Source organism: Dermacentor andersoni, chromosome 3 (assembly GCF_023375885.2).
Source record: "Dermacentor andersoni chromosome 3, qqDerAnde1_hic_scaffold, whole genome shotgun sequence".
Classification (NCBI taxonomy): Eukaryota; Metazoa; Arthropoda; class Arachnida; order Ixodida; family Ixodidae; genus Dermacentor; species Dermacentor andersoni.
This window is the reverse complement of record NC_092816.1, coordinates 130,682,763-130,707,757: the sequence shown is the minus strand read 5'-3', so window position 1 is coordinate 130,707,757 and position 24,995 is coordinate 130,682,763. Positions and strand designations below refer to the sequence as shown.

The 24,995-nt window shown below is 45.3% G+C and overlaps 1 protein-coding gene across 1 annotated transcript in view; it reads right to left on the bottom strand.

Annotated features, from left to right (window-relative positions):
- The window catches only part of LOC126525276 (signal peptide peptidase-like 2A), a 44,263-nt gene that overhangs the window by 6,968 nt on the left and 12,300 nt on the right, over positions 1-24,995 (bottom strand). Inside the window, exons 5-13 of the mRNA XM_050173302.3 lie at positions 23,367-23,515; positions 22,394-22,480; positions 20,485-20,654; positions 18,119-18,215; positions 14,864-15,062; positions 14,242-14,316; positions 13,214-13,370; positions 12,709-12,786; positions 5,944-6,098 (exon numbers count right to left, since the gene is read on the bottom strand). Of these exons, the coding sequence (XP_050029259.3) occupies positions 5,944-6,098; positions 12,709-12,786; positions 13,214-13,370; positions 14,242-14,316; positions 14,864-15,062; positions 18,119-18,215; positions 20,485-20,654; positions 22,394-22,480; positions 23,367-23,515 (1,167 nt within the window). The remainder of the gene's footprint in view (positions 1-5,943; positions 6,099-12,708; positions 12,787-13,213; positions 13,371-14,241; positions 14,317-14,863; positions 15,063-18,118; positions 18,216-20,484; positions 20,655-22,393; positions 22,481-23,366; positions 23,516-24,995) is intronic.

The following is a 24,995-nucleotide window of genomic DNA, read 5'->3' as shown; positions in this document are numbered from 1 at the left end:
TTCTGTGTCCTGAAAAGTACTGAAATTACATTAGGTGACCAGAAGAATTACGGATTGTCTTGGAGGTCCAGGTATTCTATAGTGTTTCCAGGAATTTAATAAACGCGTTCGTGCTCACAAAGCCAATAAATTGCATGTAATATGGGTTTTAAGTTAACTACAGGTATAATATATAGGTTTCAGCCTTGTCAGGGAGCCCCAGTTGTTTCCTCAGCCTATGTGCCCATGGCGACTGAATCACCTGCGCTGCAAACTCTGTAATTCCTTCGAAATACGAAGAACTATGAAATTACCATATTTATTTAATGTGCATCAGCTGTCATGCGGAGCCCGCCACAGGGGTTCATGACGGGTGTGCAATTCGCTTTCAGAACGACTTCTTGAGTGAAAGGTTGAGTTTATCGCCACTAGGTAGTCTTTTCGTTCCACGTACTCACTAAAGAAAAGACGGAGGTCTGCCGTGAATCTGTCAAAGTGGCTCATGACGGGCATGCATTCGCTTTCAGAACGACTCTTTCAGTGAAAGGTTGAGTTATCGCCACACGTAGTTGCTTCTTGTTCCACGTACTCACTAAAGAAAAGTCGGAGGTCTGCCGTAAATCTCTCCGACTATTGCATCTTGGCACGCAATGCCTTGCGACTTGTGTGTACTGTAGTGTATTCCCTTGCACGGAATACTACTGTACGAGGGCCTGAAGTCCTTCAACGGCTATCGATGGGGCTGGCTATCATGTCCCGTAATGTTGCATACGCTGAGCCCGTGCAAGAATAAAGAGCAGAATTTGTTTGGGCCCCTTTGAGGTTCTGAGCTCCTACCCTGCGAGAATTATATGCTCTTGACAGGTGCGGGCACACTTATGACGTCTCGAGATTCATTGATAAGTACGCATTTATACCAAAGCGGAGCTCTTGTTCCCCAGCTAACTTCAAGAATATCTCAAAGGGGAAAAGACACGAGTTTAGCGAGAAGCCGCTTGTTATATTCTGATTGATTTATGTCAGTGGTAGAGAATAAAGCAGCATGCGTTTTGGTGGCGAGAACGTGATAAACATTTTGATCACAATAAGAAAATACAACGTAGTTTAATTCTTCATTCACTGTCACAAAACGTGTCCCGATTTCTTGGTGCTTTAAGTACAGGGTTGGTCAAGGTTTTCCCAAATTTAGTTATGCCATGTACACTCGGAAGGCAAAGTAAACACGATTTCGTGGGTTCATCCTAGCATTCCTGCGCATCACTTCACGTTGAAGCCAATACGATCTACACAAACAGTTTGCTTTGTCCGTAAGCTGTTGCGCTTAAGGACATCTTAAGCAGTCCACTCAATTTCATTCAAAGGTCCATCAGCTGTGACAAACTGACTGAAGTCTAAACGGTGTTAAGGTGACTTTATATGATGCATTCAAAGGCAGAGCCAACGGAGCAAAACGGGCGGAGGGGGGCACCCGAACCCGAAATTTAATTATGGGGTTTTACGGGCCAAAAACCACTTCCTAATTATGTGGCATGCGGAATGGAGGCCAACAGAAATTTCGGACACCTGGGGTTCTTTAACGTGCACCTACATCTAAGTACACGGGTGTTTTCGCATTTCACCCCCATCGAAATGCGGCCGCCGTGGCCGGGATTCGATCCCGCAATCTCGTGCTCAGCAGCCCAACACCATAGCCACTGAGCAACCACGGCGGGTCCCCACCCTCCTCTGCCGAAATTTGCGCACGAGAGTGCCTTGTATGAAACTACGTTCGACAAACCCGCCTGTCAAGCCCCTCTCCTCTCCCTCTACCAGTCACATGCATGTCCTCACCGGAAAGAAGAAAAATTCTTACAGCAGTGGATGAGATGAAATCCTCGCAAGCCCACTGCGACTGAATTTCACCAAGTTCGGCGTAGGGTTGTGCCATAGGTACACTTCATGACGTAGCTTGTGTGTCGATTAACTGTTGGCCGGCAGTTCCCACGAAGTGTGGCCAGTTAAGATATACTGCCGAAGCTGACTGGCTTCAACGGCCCGACTTTGCTATAGTACTAACTTCATACAAATTTAATTAGGTGTGAGAGGAGTAATAATATACGAATATGTTTTCAATACGGAGAATATCGATTATTATTGGCCACTTCTTCACCCATGCATGTTGCGAGTCAAGAGCAAAGTGGCAACTTCTCCATGAAATGTGCATGCAAATCTGCAGTTCTTGTTTCATTGGACAGCTACGAGGGCAAATATTAGGCAGAGCATCCGAGCCTACGAAGTTTCAGATTTCTTTGAGTAAATAATAATTGTTTAATGAATAGTTATATGACAACCTAAATAGCAACAGTAGTGTACAAGAAGAAAGAAACGGGTATACCAGTAATCTGGAATCGAAATCGTGCAGTCTGTTAACCCCATATTGTAGGGGAAGAAAGACGCTGCGCAAAGGCCGCACCAGCCAGCGCGATTGCTTCGCCCTCTGGGGATGGAGGCTCGGACCATCACCCCTTATGTAGCGCAATTCGCCGTTAGGTGGCGGCACCTGCACATACGCTGTATGGTGTCATTTGCTTGTCTCCACGTGTAAGCGATGTAGGGAACTGATGAGGCAATTTTTAAATATCAACCAACGAAAGTCGCACAAAGGGTGCTGCCGGATAAAGGAAATGAAATAAGCATTGGCTTGGGAGCACAGCGAGGCTAACCTATCTAGGCTGACTGCTTTACGCATACTTTCATTTAACGGCAGAGCGACAGTGAACAAAGTGAATTCTCGCCGAGAGGTAATACTGAAAATCGAAAATCGTAAAATCCATGCCATGAGACAGTCGGCCCAGCATGCTTGCATCCAGTGATTTAATGGCTTTGCCGTGTGGCCTCGCTTCCGCGTAATCGCTTGTGGGTTTGCTTGCTTTGCTCGCTCGAGGCTGCGGCGGCCGCATTCTGTTGCCGGCGCAATGCAAAAGCGCTCGTGTGGCAAGCATTGCGTGCGCGTTAAAACAGCGTCTGAGAAAGAATTTTTTTTCGTTTTGGTTTTAGTTTTGTTTCTGAAAAACCTTCCGTTCCGGTTTTGCTGCGGAACGAAAAACAAATAATCTGTTACGGTTCATAACCGTTTTCGTTCGCACGCAAAAATTTTCGAAGCAAAGTAACGTTAGAAAGACGGGGAGGACGCTTAAGCTTCGCGTTTAAGAGTGGAACGCAATAGCATTCAAAGATTCCTGACCGCTTCTCACGCTTCCGGGAAGCTGCAGCTTTTAGGTAATCGTAATGATTACCGGGATTTCACTGGCGGCGAAATCTGGGCAGCAAGGCGAGCTTACTGGCAGAAACGTGGCCTCTTGCGTGGGATCACCTTCTGTTATTGTTTCGCACTTTCGATATTTCAGTCTCAGAAAATTTAACGTAAGAGACATGCGTTGTCGGTGTTTTCTTTCATAGCATTTCTTTGTGGGCTGTCATTCTACAAATTCTGAGGAATAACTTTGTAAAGGACGTAAGACAACGTATGAGGAACTTTAGTGATAGATGAAGAACTTCAGTGGCTTATGGGATATACGTGGTTCGGGAGGATTTTCTCGACCGCGGACGCCGGCGCCTATGCCGACACCGGATTTTCTGCCACACGGGGCCCTTAACGCTACCTCGTCAAAACATAGCATTTATTTTTCTCAAAAAGTGAATGATCAATTCTGAGATCATGCTCAGTGCTTTGAGTCAAGGCAGTGAGCATGACCTCAGAAGGAGCACGCCATCGAGTGTACTCGCCAAAATGCGAGGCAGTTCTTCGGATAAAACAACCTTAAACGATTTACCAAAACTTGTTGCTGAGCTAGTTGCTTCATGACTTAAAAACAAAGGTAACGGCGCAAAGCAGACGAGGTTGAAGTGAGACACAAACGACACATACGGGCGCCAACTTCCAACTGTTTATTCACCAGAACATACGCAATATTATACAAGAAACCTGAGTGAAAACTAATCACAGTAGAGATAAGCAGGGCTGATATGAAGCTAACAGTGATCGTAGGCCAGTGATGTGTACTGAATTAGTATGCCCGGCACTTATGAGCACGCGTCCTTTACAGACGTAATCCGAGAATCCAACAAAACGTGGCAGCTGCACGTTCTGATATCAGCAGCGATTATAGGCTGTCATTTATGGATAACATTTCTTTGTCACTAAATGCTAGTGAAGGCATGATAACGTACTTATTTCCTGTTTTTTTTTTTATGCAGAAAGCCCTGATTTCCTCCCTTTCAGTGCAGGTTCTTGCTTTCCTTAGAAAGGTCGTTTTGTCGAGGATTGGCATACAACCACAACGCTGGCAGTGGCCTGCCAGGTGGCCGCCCATGTTGCTGTTGCCCGCCAAGCTGTGCTCTCTCACTCGATCGTTGAAGAATCGTCCCGTTTGTCCAATATACACGTTGAAGAAAGCAAGAAACCACACTGAAAGGGAAATAATCGAGGCGTTCCTCATAAAAAGTGCAGGAAACAAGTGCGTCAGCCGTCCGTCCCTAGCATTTAGTGACAAAGAAATGTCATCGATAAATGATAGCCTATAATCGCTGCTGAGATCAGAACGTGCAGCTGGCATATTTGGTTGGATTCTCGGATTACGCCTGTAATGCACACGTGCTCATATGTACCGGCCATGATAATTCAGTACAGATCACTGGCTTACGAGCAGTGTTAACTCCTATCACCAATGCTTATCTCTACTTTGATTAGCTTTCACTTCGGTTTCTTGTATAAGAATGCGTGGGTTCTGCTGAATAAACAGTTGAAAGTTGGCGCCCGTATGTGTCGTTTGTGTCTCGCTTCGTGCTCGTGTGCTTAGCGCCGTAACCTTTCTTTTTAAGACCTTAAACGAACATAAACGAACAATAAAATTTCAGTAACAAAAGGCTGTACCCGCAAGAAACGAAACGATAAGCTCTTCAGCGCACGAGCTCTGGGTTTTGCTACTAAGCCCATCTGCTAGTGCACCGAGCGCCAAACTCAGATTGCCCTGTCCCTGCTTGAAACATGCGCGTTAATTCTGACGTTGCCTGAAGTCGGTTGTTTCAGATTGCCGACTTTCGCCTTGAACAAAACCCAATTGAAAATATTTCGGTTTCAATCCGAAACAAAATAATAAAGAACGTTTCAGTTACGTTTTCGTTCCGGGCAAAAATGTAGCGCTTTTTGTTTCTTTTATCGCTTTGGTTTTCTTTTCGTTCTGACACACTGCGTTGAAACATCGGAGGTAGTGAAAATTATTCCAGGGTCCGCCACCAGCGCGTGCCTCGTAATGAGATCGGGGGGTTGGAAAGTAAAATTGCATAATTTATTGTAATTTTAATTTGAATTGCTATTCCGCTACGAAAAGGGGAAGCACAGAGCGCTTACGCTGTCTACGAGAATTGATGCTGTATGAAATCGCGGTGGTCTAATAAACATTTAAGTACAGGAGGAGCTTGGCGTTCTAGATACTTATTCGTCATTGCTAATGACGCAGTGTGTCTGCGGTACCCGAACTTGCTGTTTCAAGGAGAAGGATTCCCCTTTTGAAGTAGCCTTCTTTGAAAATTCGAGGAAAAGATCGAAATCGATATCGTCATATGATTTCGCGAAGCTTGTTCATGGCATTTGCGGAATTTCTTCACTACAACCGATTCAAAGAACTGACAATCAATTCTCGAGGAACCACGTTTTTATGGCCTCTATGAGCATCCTACTTCGGTCAGAAAACACTTGCAGAAAAAGTACAAAATGAGATAACGGGTACTCGAAGGGAATTCAAGAATGGCCATGCCCGTAATTACACCACTTGTTCATGTTTTGTTTTTGTTCGTTTCAGTTAGTTCGGGCAGATTAAACAAATGGTATATATAAACAAATAAACACAGGGTATACAGAATGCAAAGACAAGTAACGCATAATGATTGATGCGTCAAGCCACCCCCCCCCCCCCCCTCTCTCACCCGCAGACCATTCCAAATGGCGAAGAGGTGTCCCTTGTACCAGGCGGTGACAACGGTAGGCACGATCGTGCACGGCACCAGGTAAAGCAGCGCCGGCTGAGCCATGTGCATCAGGTGCAGCGCCATGAACGTCGCCACCATGCCCACGCCGTACGCTGGGAGAAGCCATACACTTCCTGTGTCATGTCTTTACGTCACGTAAGTGCTTCTTTTAGCTTGTAGGCAAAAGTGGAATACAGTACAACTAGAACGTGTTCCCTCTTCCGGGGCGTCCAGGCCGCCCAAATTAAGGTTTGATCTAAATATAGGTAATAACTACCGTAGAAGAAGAAATTATTGCGAAGATCAGCTATTGTACAGATACCCGAAGGAGTACATCGACTGCTGTACCCCGCAGGGGGGTCTGCGTCAGGAGGCGTTTGGTGTATGGCGACACTACGGTCCCGAGAACAAGGGGTTTGGCCCTTCCCGCGTTTAACCGTGCGCGGCTTAGCCGAGTCCCGGGAAAAGGGCATTCTTGTGCACTAGGCGATTCCGAGTGTTTCCACTTCTAAGGCCCCTCGGCGGAGGCAACACACCCCTTTGGCCTCGGCTTCACGTAGATCGCACCTTCGGACTGACTCATCCTGGGGAAATGGGTAGTGGCCTTTTTCTGTCCTCTCCAACCTTCGTCTTTCTCGCTCACTTTCAATCTTTCCTGTCTTCCCTCTCCTATATACTTACGCTCGATCTTCTAGGCAGCGCGCGTTAACCGTGTGTGACGTAACCAACGTAAGTTATATCATATTAGGTTTTAGCAGCAACGTACAGCTGGCGTTTGCTCAGCTAGTTTTAGATGTTTTGCGGCGTCTTCTTGCTGGACTCTATGGAGAATGGCTGGCGTTACTGCAGAAAAGCACACGCCCACGTATGGCTAGCAGCTTTCCACCACTCCCTGATCGACCCCACAAAAGGGGGCGCACCGAAGAAGTATTCAGTTTTTGGGAGCCAAACCCAGATTTTCCCCCACTATCATGTAATCAACACTGAGGACTAGGAAAAACAGAGTCATCTCACCGTTCCTTATCGCAAGATATCTCTCTGGTGCTACTGGACGAGGCCATAAGGTTACGAAATTGGCCAGCGGTGACCTCCTGTTGGAATTCCGCGATAAGAAGCAACACGAAAAGCTGCCAAATATAGTCTCCTTTGGGGACACTCCACCGACTATTACCGCACACTGCACGCTGAAAACCACCCGTAGTGACTTTTCGGACGATAACTTGCTAGGACTCACCGAGACGGAACTTCTATAAAGGCTTGAGCGACCAGAACCTAATCAATTCCAAGAGAATCGAGTTAAGGCGGCATGGCAAAGAAATCGCAACAAAGCACCTTATTCGGCTCAGGTTTGTGTCCCGAAACTATCTGAGCAGGCTATATCAAGATCCGTGTCAGGCCACATGTGCCAAACCCCCTGAGATGCTTCAAATGTCAAAGATTTGGCCATAGTTTCCCCAACTGCCAAGGTCGAGTTGCCTGTGCAGCTTGGTAAAACAAGATGACTCCTCTCCTCATGTCCCTAGATAGAAACTAGCCTCTGCCGATTGTAAACTTTTTAAGGAATCGACTTTTTTATCCCGAGCTTTTATCGGCGAATTTCGTACAGATGATACAGCAGCGTATTTTACCGGTTCTTTTATTGACGCAGCATAGAAACGCATTCCCCGAACTAGTCACAGCGCGTAAAAATGACGAATTCCTTGGTGGAATGAAGATTGCAGCCAGGCGCACACACGCACAAAAACAAACAAACAACAAAATAACACATGGGGCATATTCCGTCAGTCGCCGACTGCTATAAATCTGATCTAGTCAAAACACATTAAATTCCTGGGAAGGCAGACGCGACGGCAAGCTAGGAAAACAATCTGGGAGAGTTTTCCTTGAAGCATAAGTTCCTGCACAGGGAGGCGATAGGTTGGAATGGGCTTGGAAGGCTTTACCCCTGGTAGACGATCAAGGCAAGACTATGAAATCAGGAAGACGCCCCTGGGAAGCACACTGAGCTCAATAATTTGTTGTCCGCCGCTTCTTAACTATAACGAAATAGTGGAATGTAGAGCACTGGATCGGAAATGCAAACGGAATCAATCTTTTAGTTGTCCTTTCAGCGTTGGCGAGCTGAAAGCATCATTGAATGTATGTCAGAGCTCTGCACCCGGAGCTGACAGCATCGTATACGACATGATCAAGAGCTTGCGCAAATACAGAAAAATAACAATATTTCCTCGTTTTGGGCTGTCGGATACCTCCCTTCAACATGGACAGTGGCCATTGTAGTTTTAATATTGAAAGATCTTCAAATAATAGTTAACGTCCGACAGCACTTACAATTTGTCTTTGCAAGCTACGCGAGATGATAAATCGTCGTATGATACATTTCCTCGAATTTACCATAATCGTTGAACCTCATCACTGATTTCAGGGAGGATAGCTCTACAACCGACCATTCCGTGTGCACAGAGTTCATTCACAAGCAATACGTATTGTCTATATTTCTCGACATAAAAAAGGCGTACGACATGACGTGGCGCTACGGTATATTGCAAGATTTGTCAGAGATGGATATTCGTGTAACGATGCTTAAGGTTAAAGCAAGCTACTTATCTAACCGCATATTCCATGTAAGAATTGGTAATGCTTTCTCCAGGCCGTTTCTCCTAGAAATTGGGGTCCCACAGGGTGGCGTATTAAGCTGTACCCTCTTTATTGTGAAAATGAATTCATTACGCAAACGAATTCCACATGCAATAGCTTCTTCAGTATACGTTGACGATGTACAAATTGGTTTCAAATCGTGTCATCTCTGAATTTACGAGCGACAGGCTCAGGGCGGCCTGAACAGGGTGTCGAAATGGGCGAATGAAAATAGGCTCAGGTTAAATCCGCAGAAAATCTCCTGCATCATTTTTACGCGGAGGAGAGGCTTGGCCCCAGACGCTAATATTAAACTCGATGGACAACGCATGCCTCTGCACATCGAGCACATATTTGTGGGTGTCGTACTTCACTCCAAATTATCCTACATAACCCACATCAAATATATTAAGAATAAATGCCTAAAAACAATGACTATTCTCAAAGTTTTTTTTGCGGAAAACATGGGGAAATCATAGCAAGCGTCTGATAAACTTGTCATACAATCGTCATACAATCCCGTCCGGATTATGGCAGTGTGGTCTATCACTCTGCCGGGCCCAGCGCGCTAAAGATACTGGTCGCTGTTCATTTGGGGATCTGCCTGGCCACAGGCGCCTTCAGGACAAGTCCTGCACCAGGTCTCTGCGTGGAATCAAATGAGTGGTCACTTGAACTTCGAAGATCATGTTGTAGTTTTACGTACCCTGGAAGTGCATTCGAACCCCGAACGTCTTTTCTACGCAACTATAAACGACATGACGTGCGCTACGCTATTATGTAATCGTCGCACATTCAGGGAAGCCTTCTTGCTGAGCGTGAAGAAATAGTGAAGAAATAGGTGTATCGCTTCTAGAACACCGTCTGAAGACCTCAGCAAGAACATTACCGCTGTGACACTGGGAGATCGTAGAATGTGACATGTAATTTGTAGTTCTCGAACACGCTCCACAACAACGAATTCGAATGCACTTTCTAAACTACAAGCGAAATACTCGTACACGGAATTTTACACGGACGCATCAAAGTCACATGCGGTCGTGTCCTACGCCGTGGTTGGACTAACATTTTTGGAATGAGACGTTCTGAACCTACTTACTAGCGTCTTTACGGCTAAGGCCTATGCGTTATTGTTGGCTGTAACGAACATTACACAAATAAATTTAGAGAAGACAATAATATATACAGACTCATTGAGCATAGTTAAGGCATTATTGCCTCTATGAAAACACAGACATCCTATAAAAATTTACTTTATTCACTTTTGTGCACTAGCTGTGGAGCTGAAGAACGTGTCGGGGTATGCTGGGTTTCTGGCCTCAGAGTCATTCAGGGTATTATGTTCACCGGTGAACTAGCTACATACACAGCCACGAGAACTTGCAGTGCTCCCGCAACTGTCGCAGCAATAGATTTGAAACCTTTCCTGTGGAGAAAACTAACTTATTGGCAACACCTCTGGGATGCTGAAACGTCTAATAAACTCCACTTAATTAAACCAAAGTTCGGCATTTGGCCATCAACAACAAAATCACAGAAAGCCGATGTCCTCTTAACTCGTCTGATAGTAGAACACACGTACGGCACACATAACCACTTGTTGACAAGCGATGGGTCTTCCATCTGTGGCAAATGTAGTGAGAGGTTGGCCGTCATTCACGTCTTACTGGAGTGCCAAGAAATAGACGCTGATAGACACACAAAAAACATTTCCCTTTACTTACAGAAAACCTTTCCCTTTACATCCAGCAATGTTTCTTGGTAAGGAACCACTGTTCAACAGGGAAACAGCATTAGATTTTTCAATGGAGTCCGCTTACAACACGTTATCAGCCTTAAGAATTCGACGAATAGCGCGGTCTTTCTTGAGAAGCCGCTGTTGCGACGGTAGCATCTGGTACAGCGCACGCCTACAGGCCCCTACTCTCTAAGGGCCCTGATCAGGCAGTAGTGCTTTCGACAGTCGTATATTTTAGAATAACGCCTCTTCGTAGTATATCGTTTATTTTTGTCCAACATGTCTATGTACATATGAGCAACAGCGCCAACAGACGACCACAGGAAGGAAACATGTACTCACAGCGCTTGTCTGTACGTGTCGCCCTTCTTGTGGTAGTGTTTGCATTCTTACCCATATGTTTCAAGATGGACCAACTCGCCCAAACAGAAGCATATCTGTGTACGCCCCATGCATCAATGTCATATTTTTATTGAAACGTATGGAACGTACACTGTTTAATTTACACCACAATTACTAAACTTGATGACCAGCTTAAAATTCAGAAATGTTTGCAAAATTTAGACGATTGGTGTAGGAAATGGAAAATGGAAATAAATTATCCCAAATCTACATATACACACATCACCAAAAAGAAAACTGTCTATTCCTTTTTTTATAGCATTGGAGGACATTTATTGGAGAATGCGCACCAGTTCAAGTATCTAGGGGTAACAATAACACAAAATTTGACATGGAACCAACATATAGATAACGTCTGCATGACTGCATATCAAAAGTTGTACTTTCTGAGAAAAAAACTGGAACATGCACCGCGTAATGTAAAACTTATTGCATACACCACCTTTATTAGGACGATACTAGAATATTCAGCCGTTGTTTGGAGTCCCCATCAAGTGACGCTTAAGAGAAAATTGGAAAGGATACAGAGACTGGCGGCGCGTTTCATTTGTTCGACGTACCGAAGGAAGGAGTCGGTCACGCTTATGCTACAACGTTGCAACTTGGATCTTCTTGAAGTACGTAGAAAGAAATATAGGCTGAAGATGCTTTATCAAATAATGCAGGGTCAACTTAAGATTGATAAGCTCAAATATCTACACACTCCAGGCAAAAGAAACCCGCGAACTAACCACGACTACGTCATAAAGCCGTACCGTACCAACACTGATACATTTCGATACTCTTTTATCCCGGATGCAATGGAAATGTGGAACCAATTGCCAAACGCTACTGTTAGCCTAAAGGATGTCACCAACTTTGAAAATGCTGCTGAGGCCTATTTACGGGAGTTTCCAATTTAGCTTTGAAGTGCCAAGTGATATGTGCGACTTGATGTTCATTGTAAGTACTTTGATAAATGTCAGAAGTTGGCTGAACATCATTCAAGTGAACAACTTATTCACTGTGAATTGACATGTGTTGAGCTACTTTACGTACATTGGCATTGTACATATTTGATGTATGTAATTGTATTGTCCTCTCTGTTATGACCCTCTATGAGGGTTGACAGTATTAATAAATAAATAAATAAATAATAAATATCTTGCGCATCTTTGTTACATTTTACTTTATTACGCCTTTAGGCCACTTTACAGCCGCGTAGCATGCGCCACTTTACATTGACCGCTACATAGAATACATTATACCATTATCTGGCGCTCTTTGGCCTTCCGTGGCCCTTGTGACATAGAACCCCACTGATCATCATCGTTATCATCGTTGCTGTAAGGAACATCCATTCGTATAGCTGGTAGTATCGAGAGGACGTCAAAACACGTGTTTTCGCGCAGCCACGAAACGCAAGGACGTTAAACAAATTACTGTGCACATTTTCTTTGCGAACTGTTTGCAATCGACCCACGTGGTTAATTGCAGTAATGCTTCAATGCGAATGGCTAATGCACTCTCAGCAGAGTCTGCGGAATGACGGTGCGTAATGGATTTGAGCAGTCGTAAAAAGCGTGCTTTCGGTCGCTTAGCACTCGGTACTGCAAAGCGTTCCTTGCGCGGGGCGCACAAGATGTGGCAGTGGTTCGAGGGACTCGTAGAGGAACGAATGTGCACGCCTACCGTTGGCTGTTAATCGCAGCCACGTCGGTGGCTACAACATGTGTTAGGAGAGCGCGTCTTGCTTGCAAGTTTGTTTTCTTTTGTTTGCAGCAGTTCTACTATGAAAAAGTGTAAAAACTTTATAGTTTTTTTTTCCGGAACTTCCGGCAATTGTACAAGCTTTGTTGGCTGTTGTGATGATAAAATTTGCGTTGATGCACTGCTGATCAATGCACCGTCAGTCGACCCACATAAAGTCGCATAGACATGGGAGTTATATTCGCACTTCCACTTACCAGCAGATGAAATGTAGAAGTAAAACCGTTTTCCGAGGGACAGAAGGTCGAACGCGTGGCAATAAGAGAGTAGAAGCCCTGCAAAAAAGAAGTGGTCGGTCGTGTGTTTAATTACCAGTCACAAAATAGAGCCGAATAGAAAGTGAATTTGTGAGAGCGATATCGAGGAAGTTGCAGACGCAGGGACAGCATTACTACTGTTGCTTAGAATTTAGAAGGGCGCTATTGCGGTAATTTCACGACGGAAAAGAGTATGATGCCTCGCTGCATTTTATTTGTCCGACACAGTATGCAGTGCGCCGCAAAAAGTGGGAAAGTCCCCGCTATCATCGCCGATGTGTGTGAGCTTCTGGCACGGTGCAGATAAAGTTGCCATTGTACCTCGATAACAAGAATTTTTGTCCTGAGTTGCTGCCGCCGAGCAGAAAGCAAAAACACGCTTTTGCAAGGAACCGCGCGCAGCTTTATCAGCGCCTGTTGTCAGCAGATGACGCCGGCCCCTCACCGGGCGCCAGGATGTCCCCCAGGCCGAGCATGGAGTATTTGCGCGGGAAACAGGCGTGGTATTTGCCCTTGACGAGCCTCGGGAAGCGCACCACCATTGGGAGCGACTCCTGGAGGTTGCCACCCTTCGCCACTTCCACCATCACACTCTCGCGGTTCTGGAAGGAGAAAGGCGGAGGGCACTTTCAATACTCGGCGGATACACTTCATACAGAGCCTGAACTCGCAAAGGCATTGACCTCCGCTACAGTTATTCATTAAATTTTAGCGTAAAACGAAACCTTTACCGTTTTCAGAGAATACTGAGAAGTTTTACGTGTAGGCTTAATTAGACATCGAGAATTTACGGAAGCTGTGAGGTTATATGTTACGGCAATACTATGTAGAAAGTTTTCATATAGTGAAGGAAGCCCGCGTGACTGAAAGCCTTGGTAATTTCATCAGCGGCATAGTAAAATGTGCCGTTTTGCACCTTTTCTACATGCTAAGGCTCAGTCTAAATCTAAATGCTTCGAATAAACGGGACGTTTGTTCAATTATGGGAGGCCCGAGTGCTGTATGAAACAGCAGATTTGTACAATTTCGCTTTCGACTTCGTTACGTTTGGTGTGAATCTTACAGAAAATTACGAGAACAAAAATGGATGACAGGTAAGTGTACTTTGCACTACAGCGTAACGAAATCTCGGCTGCCGTTTTCGCCACCGGCCTCATCCCAGTCACCAAGAAATGTCTTACTGTTTTTTCTCATAGGGTGCCAGCAACAAGGGCGGCATTACTGTTGTTTCTCCTTTCAGTATAGCGTCGATTGCGACGATATATATTTGGGGCTGAAATATTTTCTACGCCGTTACAGCATAAAGGAGATAGCCCGTGTCACGCACTCAAGCGCATTTGGGTGGTAATCGACTACAATAATGTAGTCTAGACAGGAAAAGGCGCAGAAAGTAGATACGTTCTCAACGAATGCTTCCTTAGCCATTCATAAGTCGCACCGTGCCGAAGTGGTAGCGTCGCTAGCATCGCTTACCGCGCGAAGGAAAGGCGTGATGAAGACGAAGAACACGTCGTACACCAGCAGCAGGGAGAGCAGCAGGACCAGCAGCTGAAACAATGCCGGTGGCAGCGCGCGTACTCAGCTCTTCTCGAAAATTTAGGAAATACTTCAGTCGAAAGAAATACTCGAAGACCGAGCAGAACGGAGGAAAAGGGGGAGACCGAGGACCAGCGAACTCGTAAGGAGCATCACCGTTGTACAAGCTTAGTTGTGGGATTTGATGTTCGAAACGTGTTCATTGATAGGTTGACATATGAGGGATGCCATAGACGCAGAGCTGCGAAATAATCTCTACTACCCGAGTTTGTTTTACGTGCGCCTAAATTTAACTACGGGGGTGTTTTTGCATTGGGCATCCGTCGGAAAACCATTACATAATAGTTCGCAATATAGCAGGCCTATTATTGCTGAATATTGCTCAACACTGCTTATTTCGGACACGCTGTCGGCGGCACACCAAGATGAAAGTGGCATCTCTTGGAATATTAGGCGCCATAAATCGTTGCGAGCCGTAGCCATGTCGTAAGCTAAGCACTCTTCTTTCTCATTCTTCATCGGTGAACCCTCACTGATAAGCTGCCACGGGATTGTGTACCTTGAGGTTCGGCAGGTGTATAGACTTGAGCATGTTGATGCAGAAGGCGATGCCAAGCATGTCTTGCAGGGCCCATCCTACGGCGTCGTTGTGCCGCAATAGCAGCCAGGCTAGCGCCACGCCGAACGAGACCACCATCAGCGCCACCTCTCGTATCTCCATTGGCGCCTGGCAGCAAAACGCCAGCTGCTTGGGGACCCTGCGAGTCCCGCGTCACACTTCGCGTTAGACGTGGCGTTCTGAGGAGATTGGCTTTCGTCAATATACATGTCTTTTCTAGTTTGATGGCTTGGTTTATTGCCTTTTATATTTAGGCGAACGCTTTACGTGGCCCATCAAGCGGAAAATCCGGCGAGCGTCCGGCGTTAACATGGGGTGGCAAGAAGACCCACGTTACCAACTGATGACGCGATGTTCCCGACGCTGGACCTGTTCTGGCTCGCACTGTGAAATCCCTCGGTAAACAGCCACGGCGTCGGACGGATGCCGTCGCCCACTTTCAAAATTGCAATAAAATCAATTAAGGTGCGGTAAAGTGGATTAATGTGGATTAAGGTGCGTTAATGTGGGTTACGTTACATTTAGGTTGGTCTAAATTAGAGCAACGTGGATTAAGGCGGATGAAGGTTGATTAAGAATGATGCAATTTAGAGCAAGGTGGATTGAGCGTGCAGGTTTATTTAAGGTGATGACTTTGACAAGTCCTAATGCTTTCGCATTCAAATCACGTAAGATACTTATGCGACTGTCATTTTTTTTTATTCTTATGCGATGTTTGTCCTTGTAGCTACAGCAGACTTGAATTAGGTTTGTCCCAGTTCATTGAAACAAAGCATGTTTAAAGTTTATTTTGCCATGATGTGAAAACGGAATGAATAAAGTGAAAATCAGACATCCACCCGTTCGTAGCAATTGGTACAACTTCCGTGAAAACTTTTCACGTTTCCCGATTGCTTGAGTTTGTCAAAGTTGTAATCGAAAGCTACGCGAAATAAACACAATCTGAAGACAGCGCCGCATGGCGCTCCCTTGTAATTCCACTAGTGTTGGTTACTGCGCTCTTGCTTCCGTTAGAAGTTACAAGTACTAAAGCTTTGCTAGTAGGGATGTTAGAATGCCGAAAATCCTGAATCGAAACGAATACAAATGTTCTGGAACAAGGCCAACTGAATATCATATCGTATATGAAACATTTTTTAATTTATAAGCAAACTGTAGAAATAGTATCATTTGGTTAGTAGATGAAGCGGTTTGCCGCTTCGGCTGCCAGACGGACAATGTTGGCCTGTGCAGCCGGGTCTTCGCTATGAAGCGCGGTCCCCCATGCGTCTTCGTCTTTGAATAAATTCTATGCCGGGTAGTAGCTGCACTCCCATAGGATATGTCCTAGAGTTCCTATTTTATCGCATAATCTGCAGAATTGGTCCTCCGGATTTCCCGTTTGCGTGAGGTATCTCCATCTTGGAGACATGTGGTTCTTGGCTTGCAGGTGGCGCCAGCAACCCCTGCCCCTTAGGGTGACAGCGGGCTCCCTGGACGCCTGCGAGCAGTACCGGAGCTCCGGTGTCACCCCTTACGGACAATAAAAATTTTCACACACACGCACAGAGTACCATTTGGTAACACAATGAGGCTGATACACATTATTTGACATATATCTATAGCGGCCTTCGCAATCGGGTGTCCGGGCAATTTGAAGAGCTTGTAAATGACAAACAACGGCTCTCAGTTACCTGGAACACCATGGACATGGCAGTAATGAAACAAGGAAGCAGATGAATGCGCGTACATCTATGTGCTCGCTGAAGGAAAGAAGTGCGATAGTGAAACACGCTTCAATGAATTAAATGGATACTGTTAGGATCGGCCTGCAGCTATTTCAGCCCGCTTCACGTGTTCCAATCCAACTGGACGGGGCGCCCTTCAGAGAACTGCGGATAACCAGCAGCCACGTGGCGCGGGGTCAGCTCAGGGGAGTTCTCGAGGGGAGGTAATTGGCGGAACCTCCCCATGAGCTTTTCGAGAAACCAGACAATGTGCTATCCGGCCGCGTCAACAGGGACGGCTCAGAGTTCTACGAAGCCCCTCTGACGTCAGCTCCGGACCACTGAAACCTGTGCGGCACTGAAACCTGTGCAACACGTGTAGGTGAGCCCGTCTCCTCCAAAAGGGCGGGTCATCTTCAATGACGTCGAACTATGACGTCGAGTGGAGTGCTTATAAGCAGCGATTGCCGGCTGCTAGTGCGTGCTCGTTTTGTGCTCGTTGTCGTGCTAGAAATGTACTCGTGAGCTGTGTGCTCGTAAGCTGCTTGCTGTATGTTAGTCTTGCGGGCTCCATTTGGGAGTCACGCTAGACTGTCGATGTATGTCTTGTCTAAGATGTAAATAATGTAAATAAATCCTTTTCACCGAGTTCCTTTCTACGACCGTCAACTCCTTCAAATGGTGGCAGCGGCGAGGCCGTCCGACGACTCCTACATCTGGTTGACAGTGGTGGGATCGTCCGACAACCCTAATAATACACATATAGTGAGACTGGCTCAAATATAATCTGAGACAACAAATTCGTATATACATGTTGCCTAGAAGTGACCTATTTCTATTCAATGACTGGGAACTGTCGGGCAGAAGTTACCTACCCCTTGTGTTCGCTATGCGACTGGTGACCCTGCGCAACGACAATGACTCCCCTGCAGCTGAATGATACAAAACAGTTCTCACTTTGCTGGTTCTCACTGCATGTAAACTTCGATAAGTGTTGTAATTGCTTACATATACGAAGGAAGCCAATGCTTCGTAACTTCGAATAGGGAGTTCTAGTATCAAATGCAAATCGAAAAGCGGAAACTATTCGATGCGTGTATGAAATTTTTTGTAATAGCACACCCTTATTTACTACATTGTGCCAAAATTTGAACAGCCCCGTGAGAAACCATCCTCACAGTTAAGATACAGCAGAATAATAATAAAACAATAAAAGAGTGGTCATAAAGCTAAAGGTACAGCACACACAGTTCGTAGTTGCAAATCGGTGTCATGTGTAACTTGTTACCTACTGTTCTTACAATTTTATAATGAAAGGAATTGAAACTATAAAACTATAAGTCCCATTAGGTTTGTCTTTTAGAGGCAATATCTTTTGCATAAAGGTAAGTAGAGATGTCAACGAAATTCAGTCTGTCAGCTACAGTTGCCTGTCTCTAGTAAAAGTTTTGCTGCAATGAAGCGTAAGAGTAAATTGGTAATCTCATACTTAGACGTTCCAATGTTGATCCGGTTGACGAGAGGCTCCAAGCAGGCGAGTAAGGCTGCTGCCGATGCTAAGGCGAACATGATGACGATCAAGTGCACTGCACGAAAAAGGAGATGAGGTTTCAGGGGGTTGCTGAATTCTAGAATCCAATATGCTTAAGCAGGACTTCTATTTTTGATCTAAACTATACTAATTTAGACCTAGGCTAGCGCAAAAAAGGAACAGGGGAGGACCAATAGGGACAAGCGCTAACTTCCAAGTAACTTTTTTTGGTCCCGTTTGCGTATGTAAACATCAATATAGAAAGGAATAAAATGCAATACATATATATCAACAGAAAAAGAAATGAAAGAACAAACAGACCAAAGGGAACAAGATTTCCCTTAGCAAGTTATGTTAGAGTGAACACGCACATGAAAGCCACACTTTGGCAAAAATGCGCGTTGAATTATTGTTAATTCGTTCAATCCCCACATATCACAATTACTTGTTTGACGGCGATACTGACGCCACGTTTACATATTTTCCTGTTGGAACTGCACCTACTTGGAACTGCACTGACTTATATAGCCTGCGCAAATGCTACTGATACCCTCAATCTAAAAGAATATCTCAAAATCAAATCGTCGAAGGACACCATTCAGGGAATATATTGAGTTCACTGCTGTAATAGAGGCATTATCGATCGATTATTGATGCAAAAGAGTCGAAGAGAAGCGCCAACAAGAGCACTTCGAATTGGAGGATTGTGGTGCGCTTCGAGCAGAACCAGCTGCCAAGGTATTTTCTCTCGCTTTACGCTAGTGGGCAACCCTACGCCTTTGGAGATTACCTTTCGCATTTTTACTGAGCTATTACCGTAATGTCGAGGGAGGTTACCATGCAGAACCTTATGGTTCTGCTGTTTCAGAAGATTGGGCGCACCTTTGCCAATTTACTATTATTTGCTTCATCACCTCAGCGGACGTACGTAAAAAAGAAGTAGGAAGCACCTCAGGATGACTGCCGGCGCAAATGCGGTTAGCATTGAAGCAATGTAGCGCGACACACCACGTTGCCGCCATCGAAAGCCTTCATGTCGGAGGCATGTGCTGCATCCCGGGTTCTCTCTTTTGGTTCCCTCTGCACGCGCTGTATATACAGGGTGTCCCACGTAAGTTAAGGCAAACTTTAAAAATATATGCAAATGCCACGATGCTGGACAGAACACAGGTAACCTTGTTTGCCGTCGCTTAGAGATGCTCAAATTATTTTTCCCCATTCCGCCTAATTAGATAATTAGCCTTAGTTAGTCAACTTATCAAATATATTAATTAAACGAAAATTGTCAATGAGAAAATTGTAGAGCGACATGAAAAACTCCCGATACAGATTTCTGCTGCTCAATACTCGCTGCATAAAAGTGTTTTTTCGAGCGTGAAAGTAGCCCGAAAATGCATGCAAAATTGCCGCGCGACCGGCCGCTTGAGGCACTTTGCGTGTATTCACGTATTTCTTTCACACTCGGAAGAGAACTTTTACGTAGCACCTATTGAGCAACAGAGAGCTGTATGGGGAGTTTTTTCATGTTGCTCTACAATTTTCCACTTCACACTTTTCATGTAAGTATAATATTTGGGAAGTTGATTAATTAATTAGGACTAATGACATAATTAGGCAGAATGAAAAAAAATCTGAGTACCTCGAACCGATGGCACACAACGTTACCTTGGCTCTGTCCAGCTAATGGCAGTCGCATATTCTTAATGTTTGGCTAAGGTTACGTGGGACACTCTGTATAAGCACTATTATGTCAATATATATTTTAACACAAGAGTGTTTGAATATATATGACGCGCCTTCTATTCCGCCCAGCACCGTAGAACGTCTAACGAAATTTTTTTGAGTAATTGAAGAGCGGCACATACCCAGTTAGCCAAGCTTGCTCGAAAGGAAAGTGCTTAGATACCGACACAGATATCGGAAAGTTTGTGAAGTATCGCGAAGATGCTAATAGCATTAAAATCCGCAATTAGAGCCATTCGCGCTTCACTTCACCAGGGTTGCGATGTGGGCTTGTTGGTAATGCATCTTCAAGCGGTGCAGGGTAGCGCAATTAAAAGACGGGACAAAAGAAGACACACAAGTGCACACACAGCGTGTACCTGTGTCTCTTCTTTTGTACCGTCTTTTAATTGTGCTACCGTACACCCCTTGAAGATTCACTTCACCATTGCGTTGTGACATTATTATTGTACCTAGAGGATAACAGCGCTCGGTAAACCGATCTCTAACCAGAGCAGATGATTAAGTTGCAAGGCACACTTCACGAGTGCGGAGGTGATGCATTCGGTAGAAGTTTCCAAGTTCGTGTCAAGCGCACTCACCCAGGTACCGGTAGAAGTAATACAGCACGAGCAGCATAACGCTCATGTGGATCACGAACATGATGACCACCTTGGGAGAAAGTGGCACCGAGAACTCCTCTTCCATCTCCCCCATGCTCTCCGTGAAGTCGCGGTCAGCGGAGACGGGCACGAGAGACCCGTTAGATGCGCTGTTGTAGAAGGAGACAACGAATGAATTATGCATGTATGCGGTACGTGAGGGCAGATTGCCAGCAAAATGAAAACTTCTTGCTAAACTAGACAGTCGTATTACAGAGATATGAAATAACCGAAAGAAAAATAAAACTCTGTTTGCAGTTGTCTCAGAATGTGCTGCGAAATGCACTTTCCCCTGCAATTAGGATTTTATCGAAACATATGGCACACAAGAGAAAAACTTAGGCTGGTGAATGTCAGAAGGACGCAGCTCGTTTCATAGATGCGCAAGAAAAGGTAGTACTTCTAAATCCTCATATTTCGCATAATAGTCGATGATATTGCATAAGATGTGGCACGCGTACTATATCCTCCTGCGTCACTATGAAATGAGAAGCTTCCTTCGGAGGTTGATTTCTGTGTTTACGCACGGCGTTCTTGAACCGAACATTTAAGCCATGATGGTTGTCTGAAAACGTGTTTAGTTCATAACGTGCCTGCATAAAACAATTTTTTACTAGTGCTGCCTGTTCACCACCGATAGTGTATGACTATAATAAAAGGGCAGCCCGTTTAAACATGTATGAACTTGCCGAAAGAGAGCTTTTATGAAATCCTAACCTTCTACATTGGGCTGATTTCTTCATTCGCTATCCTTCCCAGGCCGAGTTGACCATCGTGGCCAGCGCCTTTACTATAAGTTCCGCCTTTCAATTCTCCGACGGTCCTTTAGGCTGGTTCGCTAGATACCTGTTCATAGCAATTGATGCTTTTAAATTTAATTTAATTCAGTTTCTTTATTTATTTTATAAGAAAGAAAAGCAAGGGCAAAAGGCCAAGTGGCCTCAAAGAGGCTCTTGCTCCAGTTGACGTTCGGGGAACTGGCATATTTCATGAAGGTGTGAAGACGTGCATTGTTCTTACATGCACGTAAACATTACATCGTACTGGTAATTTTATGACCATCGAACGTGATGGTCTTAAAATGGCCGCTACCACGCAAACTTGTAGTTTGTTTTCTTCGTGCTTCCATTTATTCTAAGGCTACGAGAAATGGCTTTAAGGAGCTCTGTATCTCCTTCCATGGTATCAGCTGCTCTATTTACTCCTGGCCTCTCTCTAGATGTTTCATTTCCTACTTTTAGGCTCATTTGGCGCAAAATGTACATTGCGTGGGATATCTGACTGCGGTGCCTTTTTTATGCTTAGTGATGCAATCCTTATGAAAACCACGACATAGGAACACGTTAAATATAAGAAGAGCTAAACTTACATAAGTTAGAGCGTAGATATTTCTCGCGTTCAGTGTTTTGGCACTGCCAGCGCGAACTAGAAACACTGATGCACAAGTGGGAGCTTTACTGCGCAGAGCACTTATGTCTACAGGAAACCGACATGCAGCGTCGTTAATGTCAAGCTGAGGTGCAGCGACCGAAGTGCACCATTTACACAGTTCTTGTACGCAGGCTAACAGGATTTAGCACACTGAAAGTAGTACAAGTAGTACAAGTAGTACAAGTGACGGTTAAATTTGACACATTTCAAAGTCGTGGAAAAATTAGCATAGTCATGAGCCTAAGTGAACCTGCACTATCCTAAGGAGCAGGGGCATTACACTTGCGTTCGAACGAACAATTAAATGTAAGTGCGCTTGAGAGAACTTAAGAATGCAAAATGTATCCTAGTTTTCCTTTTGGCCCCAGATTTACGTCCTTAAAGGAGAAATGCAAAAAATATAAATAAAGATGCGCACATGTCCGTGTTTGCTTCGGAAGCTTGGCGGTGGCTTTTGCTGACGCGCCGAGATTTCTTCTTGGGCTTGGTGACCTTTGGCTGGTACCTGCGGTAAACCATGCGACAGAGTATCAAGAGCTCGCACTTTTCAATGACCATCTAATTATTTGGCGTCCCAGTGAAGAGATACATCCAGGCCGTTTTGCTAGTATATCTGGCGTTCCTATGGCTTGAATACGTACTACCTACAAAAGTTTCCTTGAGTACAGGCTGAAATTTCTTGCTGGTGGCACTCGGTGACAGCCATGGAAAAGTCCGAGCGAACAACAGAGTTGTCACCTTGTGATATCCCAGAGATTCCTTACCGTCAACTACGGCAATTCAGTGGTTTCGGATACTGTTTATGGAACCGCTTAGTTTTCGCTTCAGTCGTATCGAATTCGCTGCTTAACCTTCGGTGCTCACAGGCTTCTTTCGCGTCGCTTCCAAATCCTGGACTTGCTTATTATGCAAGCCAACAAGACGAAGAGAGAAAAATATTGAATGCCAGTGTCTTCAGCGACAAAAATAAAGGCTTCAAACACGTCAAGCAAGTCATTGCATGCACGTCACTTTCAAGGACGTCACTGCAGACTCTTTTTGCTGGTCGGCTGCGATGGGTTTGTCGCATGCTTGTTTAGTGCGCCGCTCTGAAGTTGTAACAAGCGTGTAGTAGGGCATGTGCATCAAGCCCAATAACATATAATTTATTTTATTCATTTATTTAGCATACCTTACGATCCCCTTGCTGGGACATTGGGTAAAAGGGGATGCGATATAAAGTAAGCTCAAGAAGAACTCAAATGAAACAAGTAAGAAATCCAGTAACAATGGTAAGGAACAAGGAACATAGAATTGGATTCGAAGAGATGCTGAAAAGCGATGGAACGCTGACGCTTCGCTGTCTTTGCTGACGCACTAGCGGCGTGAGCGAAGACGGTAGGCATACTCACTGGTAGAGTTGCGCCACGCCGGACCAGTAGGCGCCCCCGACGACTGTGCCCATGGCGATCATCCAGATAACGAGGAAGCTCCAGTCGAACGACGTCGGCATCCAGAAGAGCTTCACCACTAGGCTCTCGTTGTGATGGTCGTCATAGCGCTGCGCACGAAGAGGAATGATACACGAGCAGGCTAACTGGCGCAGCTCGAGTGCATGTGCGATCATCAACCGCCTATGCCCGATAGTGACACGCCCCATGCTTTAATACCGCGCTCGCAACTGATTCGGAATATATATATATATATATATATATATATATATATATACACACACACACCCCCGCCGTGGTTGCTCAATGACTATGGTGTTGGGCTGCTGAGCACGAGCTCGCAGGATCGTATCCCGGCCATGGCGGCCGCATTTCGATGGGGGCGAAATGCGAAAACAACCGTGTACTTAGATTTAGGTGCACGTTAAATAACCCCAGGAAGTCAAAATTTCCGGGGCATCCACTACACCCTGCCTCATAATCAGAAATTGGTTTCGGCGCGTAAAACCCTATTATTTAATATATATATAACGTTGCTCAGAGCGTGGTTCCTTCGTTATCTCACTTCTTTTCCCAAGATCACTGCTGTCATCCGATGACGTTCTCATGACATTTGGCAACTGGTGAACGGTGTTTAATCATCCCTTCCATCCCACTTAGACTACCGCGCCACGTTTCTCATCCAATGAAACGCGCGTGGAATGTCAATTCGCAGCTCACTACATGGAAAGCTGCACACACAATCTACAAGCACATCTTTCCAGGTGGTACAAGCGACAATGTACAGAGTTCAAGGGCTCCAGTTAAAAAAAAAATGATGTCGGCGTCGCAGTGGCTTGGCGAAAGATCATTGCGAATCCCAACCACGCGGGCCATGTGATAGGCGCAGGGGTGCTATTGAACTAATTGAATTCCTCAAGGTAACATCCGTCACAGAAATAGTAAAGTACAATGTAAACACAATATAGAGACAGGTAGCGCAGGATTGTAATTTGTGCACACAAGACGACGTAATTATGTTGTGCGGAAACTAAAAAAAAAAAACTATTTTCCAGGATTTCTACTATTCACAGACCGGCGACGACGTCCGAGATATGCGCTCGCCGGCTCGCGAAAATCTCGTAGCGCGACGGAGCGGGGCGCCAGGTTCACTGCAACACCTCCGGAAGGCGCTCGCCTCCGACGGATCGCGGCCCACGCAAGAGGCCGTGTTTCTACCAGGAAGCTCGCCTTCGTGCATAGCGTTCGCCGCCAGCGTTTCCAGGTATACATTACGGTTGCAGGAGCTGCAGTTGCCGGGAAGCGTGAGAAGCAGTCGGGGATCTTTCAATGCTATCGCTTTCCACTCGTAAAGGCGAAGGTTGATCGTCCTCGCAATGTTTTTTTTTTAAGTGGTTGAATTCAATCATGGGGTTTTACGTGCCAAATCACTTTCTGATTACGAGGCACGCTGTAGTGGAGGACTCCAGAAATTTCGACCACCTGGGGTTCTTTAACGTGCACCTAAATCTAAGTACACGGATGTTTTCCCATTTCGCGCACATCGAAATGCGGCCGCCGCGGCAGGGATTCGATCCCACGACCTCCGTG